General features: G+C 42.8%; 1 protein-coding gene across 8 annotated transcripts in view; it reads right to left on the reverse strand.

Moving 5' to 3' along the window:
- Positions 1–19931, reverse strand: part of LOC112247460 (ectoderm-neural cortex protein 1) — a 75856-nt gene that overhangs the window by 19945 nt on the left and 35980 nt on the right. For 2 of the 8 annotated variants that reach the window (XM_042331289.1, XM_024416232.2), the window contains exons 12-15: positions 18737–19444; positions 14021–14382; positions 13335–13434; positions 1485–8683 (exon numbers count right to left, since the gene is read on the reverse strand). In XM_042331289.1, the coding sequence (XP_042187223.1) occupies positions 2756–8683; positions 13335–13434; positions 14021–14382; positions 18737–19444 (7098 nt within the window). In that variant the 3' untranslated portion in view covers positions 1485–2755. Of the gene's footprint in view, positions 1–1484; positions 8684–13334; positions 13435–14020; positions 14383–17711; positions 18150–18736; positions 19445–19931 lie in introns of those variants that run through there. The other 6 variants (XM_042331292.1, XM_042331293.1, XM_042331290.1 and 3 more) reach the window with 6 other exon arrangements.

Genomic DNA, 19931 nt, shown 5'->3' on the forward strand with positions numbered 1-19931 from the left:
AATGTTTGTGAGCAAGACAGGCTACTGCTGGCTATAGCTGGCTTGTGCCTTTGTGGGGCACTGAGACATAACAAAAGCGTTGAAAGTCTGAAACAAGATATATCATATTATTATAATAACACACACAAACGAAAACTCATAGTTTCTATCTATTTTCACATCTCTCACAGTTTAACATCATAGCTCAGTTTATAGATTTTATTATAAACTTTATTTGAAACTTTGAAACTTTATTAAACTCTTTTTTAAAAACTTTTTAAACTCTTCTGTATGACCATATTTTTACTGTTAAAATTTTACTTACTGTATATCAAAACCTTAATGATAAATGTTAACATACAAGATGTGAGGATATACATACATGTATTGGTATATAAAATTATATTGCGTTAAATCCTTTTTTGGGATAGGGGGCAGCATTTTCACTTTTGGATGAATAGCGTGCCCAAACTGAACTGCCTCCTACTCTGTCCCAGATGCTAATATATGCATATTATTAATAGTATTGGATAGAAAACACTCTGAAGTTTCTAAAACTGTTTGAATGATGTCTGTGAGTATAACAGAACTCATATGGCAGGCAAAAACCTGAGAAAAAATCCACACAGGAAGTGAGAAATCCATTTTCAAAAACAGTGCCTATAGAAATCACATTGAGATATGGGTGAGGTTGCACTTCCTAGGGCTTCCACTAGATGTCACCGTCTTTAGAAACGGGTTTGAGGATCCTACTATGAAGGAATGGTCTGGCAGAGAGCCTCGGTCTCATGACGTGCGCTCCCGACAGAGTTTGCTCCAATGCTTTTCTTCAGACAATGAAATTCTCCAGTTGGAACCTTATTGATGATTTATGTTAAAAACAACCTAAAGATTGATTGCATACATCATTTGACTTGTTTCTACGGACTGTCACGGAACTTTTCGAGTTTGGTCTGGAGGAAGTGCTCAGGCTTCATGAAGATGGATAACTGGGCTGAACACACTAACAACATGTGGCTAAATTATGGGCTTTATGGAACTTTATGGAACAAATCAGTAGTTTATTGTTGAACTGGGATTCCTGGGAGTGCCTTCTGATGAAGATCAAAGGTAAGTGAATATTTAGTGTTTTTTCTAGCTTCTGTTGACGCCAAAATGGCGGCTATTTCTTTGGCTGGATTGGGCTCTGAACGCCGTTCTCAGATTATGCTTTTTCCGTAAAGTTTTTTTGAAATCTGACACAGCGGTTGCATAGAGGATAAGTCTATCTTTAATTCTGTGAATAACACTTGCATCTTTTATCTATGTTTATTATGAGTATTTCTGCATAATCACTGGATGTTTTGGAATCAAAACATTACTGCACGTAAGGCGCCAATGTAAACTGAGATTTTTGGATATAAATATGCACATTATCGAACAAAACATACATGTATTGTATAACATGAAGTCCTATGAGTGTCATCTGATGAAGAGCATCAAAGGTTAGTGATTAATTTTATCTATATTTCTGCTTTTTGTGACTCCTATCTTTGGCTGGAAAATTGTCTGTGTTTTTTTGACTTGGCTATGAGCTAACATAATCATATGTTGTGCTTTCACTGTAAATCATTTTTCAAATCGGACACCATGTGGGTAGATTAACAAGATGGTTATCTTTCATTTGCTGTATTGGACTTGTTAATGTGTGAAAGTGACATATTTCCCCCCAAAATATTTTTTGAATTTCGCGCATTGCCTTTTCAGAGGAATGTTGTCATGGGTAAAGGTTAATACAGGAAACACATCCTTTTCAAATTACAAACTGAAATGGTTTGAACCTCGTTGGCTCAGTGAGGTAATATTTTAGTGTGTATTTAGTAGTTTTTTTACACTAAATATGTTCAAAGTGTACCAAATTGTTCAATACACACAAAATGTAACACAATGACACAAAGTGTTGACATTAGATATTTCAAATGAAGAATTATGCTGAATAAAATGTGATTTTATATCCTGAGTTCTGTTGAAAACATTTGTATAAATGGGTAAAAATGTAAGCATTCCAAATTTCCACAAGAACTGTTACTGACATGTGTAGAAAAAAAATATAAATAAACATAGTTTGCTTAAAAAACTATGAATAATCTTATAACAAAGGGGAGCTGTTATCTTGTTTTTGTGCATGTCTGAGCAATGTCCTTTCGATTGACGTTTAAAAAAAATGTTTTCATATGTATCTGCACTATTGTAGATATCAATATTTCATATTTTCTAAAATATACCAGATTGAGCATGGAGCCTGGTGGCCCAAAATATTTTCTTGATGACGATTAGTGCTGGTGTGTCCCAATGTAACTACATTTGTTTTTAAAAATATATATATTTATTTACAGGCTTCTTGATTCTTATTCGAGGAGACACCGTTTGGCATAAATGTTGTTTTAGCAGATCATGGGATGCAGTATTTTGAGTGAATAAATGTTGTTTTAGATGATTGTGTCCAAACCAAAGCTGAAACGCATTGTGTTACCAGCCATTAAGGTCAACAAAAAACTGTTCACAGACTTGTGGTTAAATGCAAAATATATATACAATATGAAAAGATATCAAATAAACTACATATTGACTTTCAGAAAAATTACATAAAAATGTTAAGTGATGTATGTTTTTTTTTCTAATTTTCTATTTATAGAAACTTACAAATAGACAGAAGAAAACAATCTGGTCTAATATGAAATCTTCACTAAATAGATGCATTTTTTAAAAACTGAACCAAAAAAACGTTCTCCACAGTCTAAGTTCTGCTGCGGCGCATGGATCTGCGAACAGGTGTTGGTTCCATGCTTTTTCTCTTCCGGAGGTTTCTCTTTTCCACAGGGCTCTCTTTCTGCTCTTCATCTGATGAAAGCATGCCCACCTCAGGCTCGACCTTCTCAGGTGTAACTATTTTGCTGCGTTTTGTGGATGTACGCTGCTGTGGTGTGGGTGTGGCTATGGGCGTGGCAGTTAACCTCACTCTCAGAACTCTTGATACCACAGGCTGCTTCTCCGTCTCCTTGACAACAGCAACCTCAGGCACCGGGGCCCCTTCCTCCGCTTTTTCTTTTTTCTCCTCCTCTACTTCTTCTTCCTCTTCGTCTTCCTCCTCTACTACGCTCGCCTCTTCTGCCACTACATTATCCTCCCCTTCTTCCACTGTGGGTTCATTTCCTGTTTCCTCCTCCTCTGCATCCTGTTCCTTATAATCCACAGAAGACTTGCTTCGTAAGGACTTTCGTTTGGGTGTGGCTGCTGTGACTGTCTTTGTCCTGCTCCTCATTGCTCTAGTTTCCACAACTGGAGGAACTTCCACAACTTCCTCAAGGCTCTCTGCTACCACTTCCTCTTGGCTTGTTGTTGTTGTGGCCTCTCCCTTGTCCTCAACAGCTTTGTTCTGGACTTTGTCTTCTACTTCCTCTGTCATTTCTTCTGTTTTCTCTACCTCTTCCGCTTCCACCACCAGAGTTTCTCCCTCCTCGTCCTCTGAAGCTTTACCAGCTACTTCATCTTGAGTAGCAGAAGTTACTGTTGCCTTGTCAGTATTTTTTCCCACATTGGTGGTGTCTCCTTCTTCCTTCTCTACCGCTATATCTGTTTCTTCATCAGCTACCTTTTCTTCTTCTGTTTCAGCAGTGTTCTTTACTTCTTCCTTCCGCTCTGTTTGCTCTGCCACCTCCTCTGGCTGCTGTGCGATGGCTTCTGCCTCTTTCGTCTCTGAAGCAGCACTCTCTGCTGGCTTTTCAACCTTTTCTTCTTCCTCCTCCATCTTATTCTCCTCAACCACCATTTTCTCCTCCTCTACATTTTCCTCCTCATTTTCCTCTTCTTCAGGTTCTTTGCGGGCTCGTTTGGATTTGCGTCTTGGTGTGGCAGGGGCAGATCTCCTTCCTCTCCACAGAATATTGGCTTCCACTAATGGTGCCTCATCTTCCTCAGCTGCCACCTCCTTTTCCTCCACAGCTTCCGGCACATGCTCAGCCACCTTCTCCTCCTGCTCCTTTTCCGCCACAGCTTCCGGCACATGCTCAGCCACCTTCTTCTCCTGCTCCTTTTCCTCCACAGCTTCCGGCACATGCTCAGCCACCTTCTTCTCCTGCTCCTTTTCCTCCACAGCTTCCGGCACATGCTCAGCCACCTTCTCCTCCTGCTCCTTTTCCTCCACAGCTTCCGGCACATGCTCAGCCACCTTCTTCTCCTGCTCCTTTTCCTCCACAGCTTCCGGCACATGCTCAGCCACCTCCTCTACTTTTTCTTCCTCCTTCTTCTCATTTTCCTCAGCTTGCTTGCCTTTTGGTGTGAACCTACGTTTTGGAGGATTAACAGGAGTGCTTTTTTCCCCTCGCCTTAGGACCCTTATTTCTACAACAGGAGTCTCTGCTTCTTCCTCAGGTTGTGAGGTCTTCTCTTCCTCAACTGGCTTTTCGACTGCAACACTTTTCATCACTGTTGCCACCTCCTCCACATTTTCAGCCTCCTCTACCACAGCCCCCGCAGTTGTTGCTTCTTCTACCTTTTTTCCTCCCTCAGTTGTTGCTTCTTCCACCTTTTCTTCTTCCTCAGTTCTTGCTTCTTCCACAGCTTTTGTTTCCTCTTCAACCTTTTCTTCTGCCTCCAGTTCATTCACTTCCTCCACCTTTTCTTCCTCCACACTCTTCACTGGTGCAGCCGCAGCTTCCTCCACCTTTTCTTCATCCACACTCTCCACTGTTGCAGCCGCATCGTCTACCTTTTCCTCTTCATTCTCCTCTTTCTCTTCTTCGGGTTCTATGCGGGCTCGTTTGGATTTGCGTCTAGGTGTGGCAGGAGCAAGGACAGATTTCCTTCCTTTCCTCGTAACTCTGGTTTCCACTACTGGTGCTTCTTCATCCTCTGGCTCCTCCATGCTTTCCTCTTCCTGGACTTGTTTGCCTCTTTTTGTGGACTTAAGTTTTGGAGGAGAAACTGGAACACTTTTTGTTCCTCTCCTCAGAACTCTTGTTTCTACAACTGGAGCCTCCTCTTCCACCTCAGGTAGTGAGGTCTTCTCTTCTTCCTCAGCAGGTTCCTCAACTGGATTTTCTACCACTTCATCTGCAACACTTTCCACTGCTGTTACCTCCTCCACTTTTTCTGCCTCTTCAACAACCTCTGCTAGTTTTTCTACAGCCATTTCAACAATTGTTTCCTTTTCTGCATTCATCTCTTTCTTCTCTTCCTCAACTTTCTCCTCTTCCTCAGTTGTTTCTTCCTCTATGCTTTTTAATTCCTCTTCCACCTTTTCTTCTGCAACATTATCCTGTTCAACTGGTTCAGTTTCAGCTGCAGCTTTAGCTTCTTGAACCTTCTCTTTTACCACAATCTGCAGTTCCTTCTCGTTCTCCACATTTTCGTCTTCCACAATTTCTCCTTCCTCCTCCACTGCTTTTACTTCCTCCACCTTTTCTTCTGCAACACTCTCCTCTTCCACTGGTGCTGTTTCAGCTGCGGCTTCCTTTTCCTCCTCCATAGCTTTTTCTTCCTCCACCTTTTCCTCCATCGCTTCTGGTGCAGGTTCAGCAACTGCCTCCACATCCTCCTCTTCCTCAGGATGCTTGCTGACTCGTGTGGATTTGCGTCTAGATGAAGCAGGGGCAGTTGTAGGGGCAGTTCTCCTTCCTCTCCTGAGAACTCTGGCTTCAACTATGGGTGCCTCTTCTTCCTCCTCAGCTGACTCTTCCTCCTCTGGCTCCTCCAGCTTCTCGTCTTTCTCAGGCTGTTGACCTTTTCCTCTCAACTTGCGTTTTGGGGGAGAAACTGAAACACTTTTTCTTCCTCTCCTCAGAACTCTTACTTCCACAACTGGAGCTTGTTCTTCCTCATCTACCTCTTCTTCCTCAGGGGGTGAGGTCTTCTCTTCTTCCTCAGGGGGTGGGGTCTTCTCTTCTTCCTCAGGGTGTGAGGTCTTCTCTTCTTCCTCAGCAGGTTCCTCAACTGGCTTTAATAGCACTTCATCTGCAACACTTTCAACTGCTGTTGACTCCTCCACTTGTTCTGCCTCTTCACCTACATCTGCTAGTTTTTCTACACCCATTTCAACCATTTCTTCCTCTTCTGCTTCCACCTCTTTCTTATCTTCCTCAACTCTTTCCTCTTCCTCAGTTGTTGAGTTTTCCACCTTTTCTTCCTCTGTGGGTTTTGCTTCTTCCTCCACTTTTTCTTCTGCAACTCTCTCCTCTTCTACTGGTGCAGTTTCAGCTTCAGCTTTCTTGTCCTCTTCAACCTTTTCCTCTTTTTCAGGTATTTTGCCTCCCACCTTTTCTTCCACAGTAGCAGTTCTCTCTTCCTGAGTCGTTTGTCCCTCCACCACCTTTTGTTCAGCAACACTCTCCTCTTCCAACGGTGCAGTTTCAGCTTCTGCTTCGTCCACTGCTTTTTCTTCCTCCAATTTGTCCTCCACAGCATCCTGAACAGGTGCAACCACCTCTGCCATCTTTTGCTCATTTACCAATTCTGCCTCCACAGCATCCTGAACAGGTGCAACCACCTCTGCCATCTTTTGCTCATTTACCAATTCTGCCTCTACCTCCTCATCCTTCTCCTCAGGCTGTTTGCGGGAACGTGTGGATTTGCGTCCGTGTGTGGCAGGGGCAGGAGCAGAACATCTTCCTCTGCCTCCTCTCCTCAGAGCTCTGGTTTCCACTACTGGTTCCTTTTCTTCCACAGCTGGGTCTTTCTCCTCCACTTGTTTGTCTCTTCTTGTGGACTTGCGCTTTGCAGTCGGAGTAGCTGGAATACTTTTTCTTCCTCTCCTCAAAACTCTTGTTTCTACAACTGGAGCATCCTCTTCCTCCTCTACTGGAGCTTGCTCTTCCTCCTCAGGTGGTGAAGTCTTCTTCTCTTCCTCAACTGGCTTTGCTTCCTCTTTCTCCTCCACTTTTTCTGCCTCTACCACAGAAACTTCTTCAGATAGTTTTTCTACAATTAGTTCAATAAGTGTTTCCTCTTTCTTCTCTTCCACTTTTTCCTCTTCCTTTTTCTCCTCTGTGGTTGTTGCTTCCTCCTCCATCTTTTCATCCACACCAATAGTTTCAGCTGCAGCTTCCTCAACGTCTTCTTCCACTATCTCTGTTTCCTTCTCTTCCTCCATCTTTTCCTCCATCGCTTCTGGTACAGGTTCAACCGTTGCCTCCACATCTTCCTCTTCCTCAGTTTGTTGGCAGGCTCTTGTGGATTTGCGTCCGTGTGTGGCAGGGACAGGAGCAGAACATCTTCCTCTGCCTCCTCTCCTCAGAACTCTGGTTTCCACTACTGGTTCCTTTTCTTCCACAGCTGGGTCTTTCTCCTCCGCTTGCTTGTCTCTTCTTGTGGACTTGCGCTTTGCAGTCGGAGTAGCTGGAATACTTTTTCTTCCTCTCCTCAAAACTCTTGTTTCTACAACTGGAGCGTGCTCTTCCTCCTCAAATGAAGTCTTCTTCTCTTCCTCAACTGGCTTTGCTTCCTCTTTCTCCTCTACTGGAGCTTGATCTTCCTCCTCAGGTGGTGAAGTCTTCTTCTCTTCCTCAACTGGCTTTGCTTCCTCTTTCTCCTCCACTTTATCTACCTCTTCTATCCCAGCAACGTCTTCAGCTAGTTTTTCTACAAGTAGTTCAATAAGTGTTTCCTCTTTCTTCACTTCTTCCACTTTTTCCTCTTCCTTTTCTTCCACTGTGGTTGTTGCTTCCTCCTCCATATTTTCTTCCACACTAATAGTTTCTGCTGCAGCTTCCTCAATATTTTCTTCTTCCACTCTCTCCGCTTCCTGCTCTTCCCCTTCCTTAGCTGTTGCTTCTTCATCCACATTTTCTTTTGCGACACTCTCCTCCTCCACTGTTGCAGTTTCAGGTGGAGCTTCAGCTTCCTCTTCCTTCTCTTCCTCTACCTTTCCATCTTCCTCAGTTATGGCTTCCACTGCCACCCTTTCTTCCTCCATACTCTCCACTGTTGCAGCTTCCTCCACCATGCCCTCTTCATCCATTAGTGTGGCTTTCTCCTCTGCCCTTACCTCCTCCACTGGTTTTACTTTCTCCTTTTCTTCCACAGCTTCCCAAACAGATTCAGCCACCTCCTCCTCTTTAGGTGCTTTAGTGGCATGTGTGGATTGGCGTCTAGGTGTGGCAGGAGCAGAAGCCGATTTCCTTCCTCTCCTCAGAACTCTGGCTTCCACTACTGGTGCCTCTTCTTCTGCTGGCATCTCCACATTCTCCTCTTCCTCATGCTGTTTGCCTCTTCTTTTGGACTTGTGTTTTGGAGTCGGAGTAAATGGAACACTTTTTCTTCCTCTACTCAGGACTCTAGGTTCTACAACCGGAGCCTCCTCTTCATCCTCAGGTAGCGAGATCTCCACTTCCACAGCAGGTTCCTCAACTGTTGGCTGCTCCTCTTCCACGGTCTCCTCAGCCTCAACAGGTTTCGTGATACGAGTGGATCTTGGTCTGCCTATTTCTTCGTTGTTCTCTCCTTTGTCTTCATTGGTTCCTGCCAACTCCTTTGGAGCCTCCTCCTCCACCTCCTCTATCTCTGAGGCCACATTTTCTACCTCCACTTGTGGTTGCAAGGTTTTCTTCAGGTCCACCAGCAACACAGTGTCTTTCTGAAGCTTGAGTGTCTGTTTTGCAAAAGTCTCTCCAATCTCCTCTCCAAGCTCTGCCTCTACTGCTGTGTCCGCCGTGGCTGTCTGAACAACATCCTGTCAATTATTGAAAAAAGAAAAGAGTGTGTCACTTAAGACTCTTTACTCCTGGACACTTCAAAAACAAAGATGAATAGTTTACCAATAGTATGAATCACATACATTAGGGTTGTGACAAATGAGCAATTTTGTTTTTACGTTTAAGATAACTTTTATTTTGTTTTTCCGAAAAATCCATGTGTATTCACAAAACAGATGGTCTACATCGCGCTTTCCGTGGATAGATTACATTTGTGACCCGATTCAGTATGTCGCAAGTCACGACTTCACAGGAGAGCTGTTTGAAAGTGATTTTTATTTTATTCATATCAAAATGTGTTTTTTGGGAGAAATTCCTTCTCGAACATGTGAACTTCCATGTGCCTTAATATAAAATGCCATCCGTAAGTACAAATAAAATCATTAAATTATGAGCCTAGTTGGCCACAGAAAAAGAGAGCAACCTTCCGGCTAGCCATGATTGGCTGAGATAATGTGTGGGCTGGCCATGCCGAGAGATGAGTTTGGATTGGTCTACCATATAGCAAACGTCTGTCTATTGGAGCTGGTCAGTATGTTTAGGTACTCATGTTGAACACAGCTTTAAAAAAAAATATTGCATAGTAAAACTGCATAAGTTAAAGTGTACTGTTAGCTAACTAACGTTAGCTGGATGGCTCACTAGCTAACGTTGTGTGTATGCTCTCCACTTTCTGGAGGACCTAGTTTTGAAATCAGTGGAATTTGAGTATGATAGCTAAGGAGATGAAGAAAACACCAGCCTGGATTACATCGTCAAACTAAGGCAACCATGCATGGCATCAGACAGGAGACGTGTCCAACCATGATGTATACTGGTAAGATTACACGTTTCTAATTTTGACAGAAAGTGGCTTCATTTCAAGTGTACTGTTAGCTAGCTAAAGTTAGCTGGCTGGGTCGCTAGCTAACGTTGTGTGTATGATCTTATTATTTGTATCTCAGACACATTTGCTTGACTAGTTATAGCCATATAACCTGGTTGGTTAGCGACTTGCAGATTCATGCAGGGTATGAGTTGTGATTATGGTCCATTGTTTAACTAGCTAGCTAGCTACATGTCTTTAAACAAGAGACAACTGAACACTGGAACAAAATAATAATCGTGAAGAAACGAAACAGTCCCGTGTGGCGACAAACACTGACACGGAAGACAAACACCCACAATCCAAAACTGAAACCCACGCTACCCAAGTATGATTCTCAATCCAGGACAGCAATTGACAGCTGCCTCTGATTGAGAACCATACTAGGCCGAAAATATGGCACTGTACAACGTGACCGGTCGGGAGTAGGCTACTGTACTAAGAGAAAAATAATCCTAACATTTACACACCCTCATTTTTAAATTTTACCTTTATTTAACTAGGCAAGTCAGTTATTTTCAATAACGGCCTAGGAACAGTGGGTTAACTGCCTTGTTCAGGGGTAGAACGACAGATTTGTATTTTGTCAGTTCGGGGATTTGAACTTGCAACCTACCAGTTAGTAATCCAATGCTCTAACCACTAGGCTACGCTGTAGTCTATCCAATACCCATACGGAGATTCCGTGAAAATAAAATCAATACCAGTCCCCATTTTTGCCTCGGTGCTGAAACAGTTGACCACATTCCCATAGTAATTCGTTATGGATCCATAACGAAATAAACATCTGCATTACAATTAGAGGGTTAATAATACGCTTATATATTTTAGGGGTTGATGCATTTTTTTGTTGGGGCAAATCTGGTTTTAGAGTACTTAAAACAGTGTATTTGGTGGACTCAGTAAGATGGACTCACTGATGGTTGAAGATGATGAGCGATCGGCAAAGGCAATCAACATTGCTCTAATCACAGTCAGAAGACAGTTGAAGACCGGTCGGGAGTAGGCCTAGGCTACTATCAACTGCGAGTGAAGAGCAAAATAAAAACCAAAAACCAAACCAAATAAAAATCTGATTGATTTATCAAGACCAGTCCCCATGCTCTGTCATTCAGTGATATTTATTCCCTATTGTCCTGCTGATAGTTGAAATAAACATCTGCATTTTGAAAGAGTATTTTTACCATTATTTTATTAAGGAAAGCATAAATACTGTACAGTATGTGCTTTATCTGACATTTTGCGGTTGCATGAGGTTTGGAGATATAAATGTAGAGTACTTAATAATGTACATTGCAATTTGGGGGGGGTTCACACCTACAGTAGCCGAGCTATTACACTATTCTTTGTAAAGGTTGAAGAGACTATTGTCCTGCTAATAGCCCATTCGAGAAATGTTGTTTGCAGGATTCACAGCCTGCTACATTTGTTTTCTCTACCTGTTTTTACCATAAGCCTACCGCACCGAAACCATAAGCCCACCGCCCGCCCCTGTGCGGCGCCTCATGGGTCTCCCGGTCGCGGCCGGCACGGTATCGAACCAACATCTGTAGCGATGCAGTGTCTTAGACCGCTGCGCCGCTCGGGAGGCCCCATCCACAAAGTTTTTAATGCTGATTAATTGCCTTGGATAAAGTATCAAAATACTAAAATACTACTTTAACAGGACTCTTAAAGAATTTAATTAAAATGTTCATTTGATTTTTTGATCACAGAAACATTGAGAAAATATGGAAAAATAAATAATGAAATGTTAATTATATAAAGCAGCCCGTGAAATCATCTGCCAGAGAGTAGCCACAATCGGCCCAAGCCCCAAGTGATACATTTGTGCCAGATAACTCCCACCGGAATCGGCCCGAGCCCAATCCCCAATCATCATCAAGAGACAAGCTGGACCCAATGTCAGAGGGGTGTTTTTGGAACCACATCATGTCTACTGTCCTGCTAATAGCCCTTGTGAAAACATGTTTTCCAGGGCCGACAGAGAAGTTCCTTACTCCCCCCCCTTCACTCCCTCTTCCATTCATTCCCATAGTAATTTATTATGGTTTGCATTGGAAATGAGGGCATAAACTGGGTCAAGACGCCAGCAAAGTAAGTAGACCTTTACGTAGTAGAAAAGGTTAAATAAAAATAAGACCTACAACACTTTTAACAGCACATTACTCACCACTAGTGAGACTCATGTCACCTACGGTAGGCCTACAGTATATCTAAAAAATATTTGTTTCATCTCTACATGTAGGTGTCCTTATTTGAACCCGATCGAACTTGTTGCAACTAAAATGTAGTTGAAATAATCATCTGCACGTTTGCCTGGCATGGATTGTGACTCCATTTCGTTCCTCACCCTCTTCAACTCCGCCAATGCTGCCTGACTTTCCAATGAAGTGGCTCTTCGCCAATGATTACATTTAGAGGATTGGAGGATTCTAAATTAATATCTAGGGGGCATTTTTTGTTATGGAAAATCTGATCTCTGAGAATATCTAAGGGGCTTTTATATCATTATAATGCAGGGTTAATAATAATAATAATAATCGCTTTGTTTAAAAAATAATGATATTGGAGATGATTTAATTTCAAATAACCGAAAGTGAGCGATTGTAATCTGAATAAAGGGAAAAAAGCCATTTTGGAACATGTGGTGAGTCATTCTTACTCATTTGTAAATAAAGCCAGTTTGTTATTGAGAATGATTTATTTCTGTTTTTAAAAGGGAGATAAACCAAAAGTCCACCGTGCCTATTTTTAATTTTTTAATTGTCAATCCACATGTCAAGTGATATTCCCCCATTGTATTACACAAGTTCTCGCTTAACTCCAGGACCACCAACAGTTGTTGTTGTTCTTGCCTGATGCAGGACTCTAGTGCCAGAGGAGAGACTCTCAGACTGAAAACGCATCCATTAATTGCCACAGTTTAGACTACCGATACATCAGCGTTCTAACTCCCCCTTGTGATAGTGTGGTGCAATGACAGAATGCCACCATCTACCACAAACAGTCACAGCATAAAACTCGTAACTTTTAAAGGAAGAACCACTGTACCTGTTCCCTGACACCCAAAAGTACTTGTTACAGTTTGAATGCTGGACTGGAAATGGTCCAATTCGCACACATATCAACAGAACATCCCTGGTCATCCCTACTGCGTCTGATTTGGCAGACTCACTAAGCACAAATGCTTAATTTGTAAAGGATGTGTGAGTGTTGGAGATAGCCCATGGCTATCTGTAAATTAAAATAACAGGGAAAATGGTGCCGCCTGGCTTGCTTAGCTATCCAGCTAGCTAGCGCCATCTTAACTAGCTTCTCTCGGTTTGATGAAGTCAAGACAGGTACATACATGGTATGATAAATAACTCACAATAAGTTAGCGCGAGTCGACTTGGTTTCTGTCTCTCCCCCTCCATGCTCCCCTCGTCAAGTTTGAGCTGATGCTCTGTTTGGAGACTTTCACACTCCCTGGTGCATTACAGCTCTGGTTAACAAAGTAGCTCAAAATAACAACCTTTTTCCCCTCCTACCAACATTACCGCATTGTTGCGTTAGGTATTTGTTTTAATTGAAATGTTCACTTCATGATGATGATCGGGACAAATTAGTTGTTGTTTTGTGATAACTGCACTGTGATTCGAATTTTGTGAGGAAAAATATTATATTGTTTATCGGTTAGGGATTTAGTCTTATTAACTAAGGAAACCCAATTTCGTTGAAATGTTTGAATGTTTAAACGTTCACACCCATAGTATACATACCTCAGCTAACTCCTCTTTGTCGGATTCAGCAACAGCAGCATCTTCTTCTTTATTCTGATGCTCTGCCACTGCCTTCTCTTTAGGAGTCTCCCACTCGATCCTATACCACACAGAAAGAGACTTTTATTTCCCTCACCAACTTTAAACATCTGCTATCTGAGCAGCTAACCGATCGCTGCAGCTGTACATAGTCCATCTGTAAATAGCCCACCCAATTTACCTACCTCATCCCCATACTGTTTTTATTTATTTACTTTTCTGCTCTTTTGCACACCAGTATCTCTACCTGTACATGACCATCTGATCATTTATCACTCCAGTGTTAATCTGCTAAATTGTAATTATTCGCCGACCTCCTCATGCCTTTTGCACACAATGTATATAGACTTTTTTTTCTACTGTGTTATTGACTTGTTAATTGTTTACTCCATGTGTAACTCTGTGTTATTGTCTGTTCACAATGCTATGCTTTATCTTGGCCAGGTCGCAGTTGTAAATGAGAACTTGTTCTCAACTAGCCTACCTGGTTAAATAAAGGTGAAATAAAATAAATAAATAAATAAATAAATATATCCTCAATCTAAACCACCCAGACATGCCAAAGTGAATTACCTTAAGTTAGACAATAGCTATTTAACTGAAATAGCTATGAACACAAAAAAAGCAATATTCCCATTCTCTGTTACCTGATGACTTTCTCTGATTTGTGTTCCTCAGGCTGCTTCTCTGACTCCTCGACAACAGCAACCTCAGCCACCGGGAACCCTTCTTCTTCCTCTACTACGCTCACCTCTTCTGCCTCTACATTATCCTCCCCTTCTTCCACTGTGGATTCATTTCCTGTTTCCTCCTCCTCTGCATCTTGTTCCTTATAATCCACAGAAGACTTGCTTCGTAAGGACTTTCGTTTGGGTGTGGCTGCTGTGACTGTTTTTGTCCTGCTCCTCTTAGCTCTAGTTTCCACAACTGGAGGAACTTCCACAACCTCCTCAAAGCTTTCCACTTCCTCTTCCTCTTGGCTTGTTGTTGTTGTTGTTGTTGTTGTAGCCTTCTCTTCCTCAACAGCTTTTTCCTGGACTTCGTCGTCTACTTCCTCCTCTGTTGTTTCATCTGTTTTTTCTGCCTCCTCCGCTTCAACAACAGTTGGTGTGGATTTGCGTCTAGGTGTGGCAGGGGCAGGAGGAGGGGCAGATCTCCTTCCTCTTCTCAGAACTTTGGCTTCCACTACTGGTGCCAGTTCTTCTTCCTCACCTGCCTCTTCCTCTTCAGGTGGTGAGATCTTCTCCTTTTCCTCAGCAGGTTTCTCAACTGCTGGCTGCTCCTCGTACACCATCTCATCCTCAGCCTCAACAGGTTTTGTGAGATGAGTGGATCTTGGGCGTCCTCTTCTTTTCTTTTCCTCCTTAGAGGGTTCTTTGGCTGTTTCTTCTTTGGCTTCATCGGTTCCTGACACCTTCTTTGGAGCCTCCTCCTCGATCTCTGAGGCCACAGTTTTTTTCAAGTCCACCAGCACTGCAGTGGCTTTCTGAAGCTTGAGTGTCTGTGTTGTCATAGTTTCTGTAATCTCCTTTTCTTCCTCTACCTTTTCCTCTTCCTGAATTGTTTCTCCCTCCACCACCTTTTCTTCTGCAACACTCTCCTCTTCCACTGGTACAGTTTCAGCTGCAGCTTCAGTTTCCGCTTCCTTCTCTTCCTCCACCTTTCCCTCCTCCTCAGTTCTTAGTTCCTCTGCCCCCTTTTCTTCCCCCACACTCTCCACTGTTGCAGCTGCTGCTTCTTCCACTGCTTTCTCTACCTTTTCTTCCAAAGCTTTCTGAAAAGGTTTAGCCAACTCCCCTTCCTTCTCCTCCTCTTCCTCAGGTTCTTTGCAGCCTTGTGTGGATTTGTGTCTGAGATGAGCAAGAGCAGAAAATCTGCCTCTCTCGCTCTTCACAACTATGGTTTCCACTACCGGAGCACCATCTTCTTCCTCAGCTGGCTCTTCCTCCCCCTCCTTCTCTTCTTTAGGTTGTTTGCCTCTCTGTGTGTACTTGCGTGTCAGAGTCAGTGTAGCTGGAACACTTTTTCTTCCTCTCCTGAGGACTCTTGTTTCTACCACTGGAGCCTTTTCTTCCACAGCTGGCTCTTTGTCTTCCTCCTCTTCCTCATGCTGTTTGTCTCTTCTTGTGTACTTGCGTTTTGGAGTCGGGGTAGCTGGAACACTTATTCTTCCTCTCCTAAAGACTCTTGTTTCTACAACTGGACCTGCATCTTCCTCGTCAGGTGGTGAGATCTTCTCCTTTCCCTCAGCAGGTTTCTCAACCGCTGGCTGCTCCTCTTTCACCATCTCCTCCTCAACAGGTTTTGTGAAATGAGTGGATCTTGGTCGTCCTCTTCTTTTCTTTTCCTCCTTAGAGGGTTCTTTGGCTGTTTCTTTTTCGTCTTCATCGGTTCCTGACACCTTCTTTGGAGCCTCTTCTTCTACCTCTATCTCCGGTGCCACATTTTCTACCTCCACTTGTGGTTGCAAGGTTTTCTTCAGGTCCACTAGTACCACAATGGCCTTCTGAAGCTTGAGTGTCTGTGTTGTAACAGTCTCTCCAATCTCCTCTCTAACCTCAGGTTCTACTGCTGTGTCCTCTGTGGCTGTGTGAACAACATCCTGTCAATTATTGAAAAAAGAAAAGTGTGTGTCACTTAAGACTCCTTACTCCTGGACACTTGTTTACGAATCGTATGAATCTTATTTGTACCTCAGCTAACTCCTTTTTGTCAGATTCAGCAACAACTTCTTTATTCTCTTGATGATGCTCTGCCACTGGCTTCTCTTTGGGAGTCTCCACCTCGGTTTCAATATCCTCAATCCTAAACCATACAGATATGCCAAAGTGAAAGACCTTAGTTTAGGCAATAGTTACAATACCTTCAGAAAGTATTCACACCCCTTGACTTTTCCAACATTTTGATGTGTTAGACTCAATTTAAATTTGGTAACACTAACCTAACTGACTGTCACACCCTGATCCGTTTCACCTGTCTTTGATTGTCTTCACACCCCTCCAGGTTTCGCCCATCTTCTCCATTATCCCCTGTGTATTCATACCTGTGTTCTCTGTTTGTCTGTTGCCAGTTCGTCTTGTTTGTCAACCTAATCAGTGTTTTTGTGTCAGCTCTTGACTTTCCCCAGTCTCTTATCTCGTCCTCCTGGTTTTTGACCATTGCCTGTCCTGACCCTGTACCTGCCCACCTGACCACTCTGCCTGCCCTGACCCTGTACCTGACCACTCTGCCTGCCCTGACCCCGAGCCTGCCTGCCGTCCTGTTCCTTTGCCCCACCTCTGGATTACCGACCGCTGCCTGACCTGACCCTGAGCCTACCTGCCGTCCTGTTCCTTTGCCCCTGTTGCTGTAATAAACATTTTTACTTCGACACGGTCTGCCTCTGGGTCTTACCTTGATTCCTGATACTGACAGAGTGAAAAGAAGAAAGCAGGTACAGAATAAAAATATTCTGTTTGCAACAAGGCACTAAAGTAATACTTAAAAGAATGTGGCAAAGCAATTCACTTTTTGTCTTCAACACAACGTGTTATGTTTGGGGCAAATCAAATACAACATATTACTACCACTCTGCATATTTTCAAGCATAGTGGTGGCTGAATCATGTTATGGGTATAGTTATAATTGTTAAAGAACTGGGGAGCTTTTCAGGCAAAAAAAACTGAATGGGGCTAAGCACAGGCAAAATCCTAGAGGAAAACCTGGTTTAGTCTACTTTCCACCAGATATTGGGAGATTAATTCATCTTTCAGCAGGACAATAACCTAAAACACAAGGCCAAATATACAATGGAGTTGCTTACTAAGAAAAAAAGTGTATGTTCTTGAGTGGCCGAGTTACAGTTTTGACTTAAATCTGCTTGAAAATATAAGGCAAGAATTGAAAATGGTTGTCTAGCAATGATCAATAACCAATTTGACAAAGCTTGAAGAATTTTAAAAACCACAATGTGCAAATATTGTACATCCAGGTGTGCAAACTTCTCAGAGACTTACCCAGAAAAAGACTCACAGCTGTCATCACTGCCAAAGGTGATTCCAACATGTATTGACTCAGGGGTGTAAATACTTATATAAATTAGATATTTCTGTATTTCACTTTCAATAAATGTGCTAAAATATCTAAAAACATGTATTCACTTTGTCATTATGGGGTATTATGTGTAGATGGTTAAGAAAAAAATATATTTAATACATTTTGAACCCAGGCCGTAACATAAGAACATGTGGAACAAGTCAGCAGGTACGAATACTTTGAAACCACTGCATTTAACTTTTCATATGTTGTACTGTATTCCATAAACACTTGAAACAAATCAATATTCCCATTCTCTGTTACCTGATGACTTTCTCTGATTTGTGTTCCTCAGGCTGCTTCTCCGTCTCCTCAACAACAGCAACCTCAGCCACCGGGAACCCTTCTTCTTCCTCCTCTACTACGCTCACCTCTTCTGCCACTACATTATCCTCCCCTTCTTCCACTGTGGATTCATTTCCTGTTTCCTCCTCCTCTGCATCTTGTTCCTTATAATCCACAGAAGACTTGCTTCGTAAGGACTTTCGTTTGGGTGTGGCTGCTGTGACTGTTTTTGTCCTGCTCCTCTTAGCTCTAGTTTCCACAACTGGAGGAACTTCCACAACCTCCTCAAAGCTTTCCACTTCCTCTTCCTCTTGGCTTGTTGTTGTTGTTGTTGTTGTTGTAGCATTCTCTTCCTCTTGGCTTGTTGTTGTTGTTGTTGTTGTTGTAGCATTCTCTTCCTCTTCGCTTGTTGTTGTCGTTGTAGCCTTCTCTTCCTCTTCGCTTGTTGTTGTTGTCGTTGTAGCCTTCTCTTCCTCTTCGCTTGTTGTTGTTGTAGCCTTCTCTTCCTCTTGGCTTGTTGTTGTTGTTGTTGTTGTCGTTGTAGCCTTCTCTTCCTCTTCGCTTGTTGTTGTTGTAGCCTTCTCTTCCTCTTCGCTTGTTGTTGTTGTTGTTGTTGCCTTCTCTTCCTCTTGGCTTGTTGTTGTTGTTGTTGTTGTTGTTGTAGCCTTCTCTTCCTCTTCGCTTGTTGTTGTTGTAGCCTTCTCTTCCTCTTCGCTTGTTGTTGTTGTTGTTGTTGCCTTCTCTTCCTCTTCGCTTGTTGTTGTTGTTGTTGTAGCCTTCTCTTCCTCTTCGCTTGTTGTTGTTGTAGCCTTCTCTTCCTCTTCGCTTGTTGTTGTTGTTGTTGTAGCCTTCTCTTCCTCTTCGCTTGTTGTTGTTGTTGTTGTAGCATTCTCTTCCTCTTCGCTTGTTGTTGTTGTCGTTGTAGCCTTCTCTTCCTCTTCGCTTGTTGTTGTTGTCGTTGTAGCCTTCTCTTCCTCTTCGCTTGTTGTTGTTGTCGTTGTAGCCTTCTCTTCCTCAACAGCTTTTTCCTGGACTTCGTCGTCTACTTCCTCCTCTGTTGTTTCATCTGGTTTTTCTGCCTCTTCCGCTTCAACAACAGTTGGTGTGGATTTGAGTCTAGGTGTGGCAGGGGCAGGAGGAGGGGCAGATCTCCTTCCTCTTCTCAGAACTTTGGCTTCCACTACAGCTGCCTCTACTTCTTCCTCAGCCACCTCTTCCTCATTCTCCTCTTCCACAGGTTGTTTGACTCTTCTTGTGTACTTGCGTTTTGGAGTCGGGGTAGCTGGTACACTTTTTATTCCTCTCCGAAGGACTCTTGTTTTTACCACTGGAGCTACCACTTCCTTTTCAGGTGGTGAGATCTTCTCCTTTACCTCAGCAGGTTTCTCAACTGCTGGCTGCTCTTCTTTCACTGTCTTCTCTTCAGCCTCAACAGGTTTTGTGAGGCTTCTTTTCTTTTCCTCCTTAGAGGGTTCTTCGGCTGTTTCTTCATCGGTTTCTGCCACCTCCTTTGGAGCCTCCTCCTCCACCTCTATCTCTATCTCTGATGCCACATTTTCTACCTCCACTTGTGGTTGCAAGGTTTCTTTCAGGTCCACCAGCAACACAGCGGCTTTCTGAATCTGAAGTGTCTGTGTTGTAACAGTCTCTCCAATCTCCTCTCCAAGCTCAGGCTCTACTGCTGTGTCCCCCATGGCCGTGTCAATGACATCCTGTCAGAAACATTTTTAAAAGAGAGTGTGTCACTTTGTTTTTTTAATTTTTTAATTTCACCTTTATTTAACCAGGTAGGCAAGTTGAGAACAAGTTCTCATTTACAATTGCGACCTGGCCAAGATAAAGCATAGCAGTGTGAACAGACAACACAGAGTTACACATGGAGTAAAACAAACATACAGTCAATAATACAGTATAAACAAGTCTATATACGATGTGAGCAAATGAGTTGAGATAAGGGAGGTAAAGGCAAAAAAAGGCCATGGTGGCAAAGTAATTACAATAAAGCAAGTAAAACACTGGAATGGTAGATTTGCAATGGAAGAATGTGCAAAGTAGAAATAAAAATAATGGGGTGCAAAGGAGCAAAATTAATTAATTAAACACAGTAGGGAAAGAGGTAGTTGTTTGGGCTAAATTATAGGTGGGCTATGTACAGGTGCAGTAATCTGTGAGCTGCTCTGACAGTTGGTGCTTAAAGCT

The sequence above is a fragment of the Oncorhynchus tshawytscha genome, linkage group LG12 (genome assembly GCF_018296145.1).
Source record: "Oncorhynchus tshawytscha isolate Ot180627B linkage group LG12, Otsh_v2.0, whole genome shotgun sequence".
In the NCBI taxonomy this organism is placed as follows: Eukaryota; Metazoa; Chordata; class Actinopteri; order Salmoniformes; family Salmonidae; genus Oncorhynchus; species Oncorhynchus tshawytscha.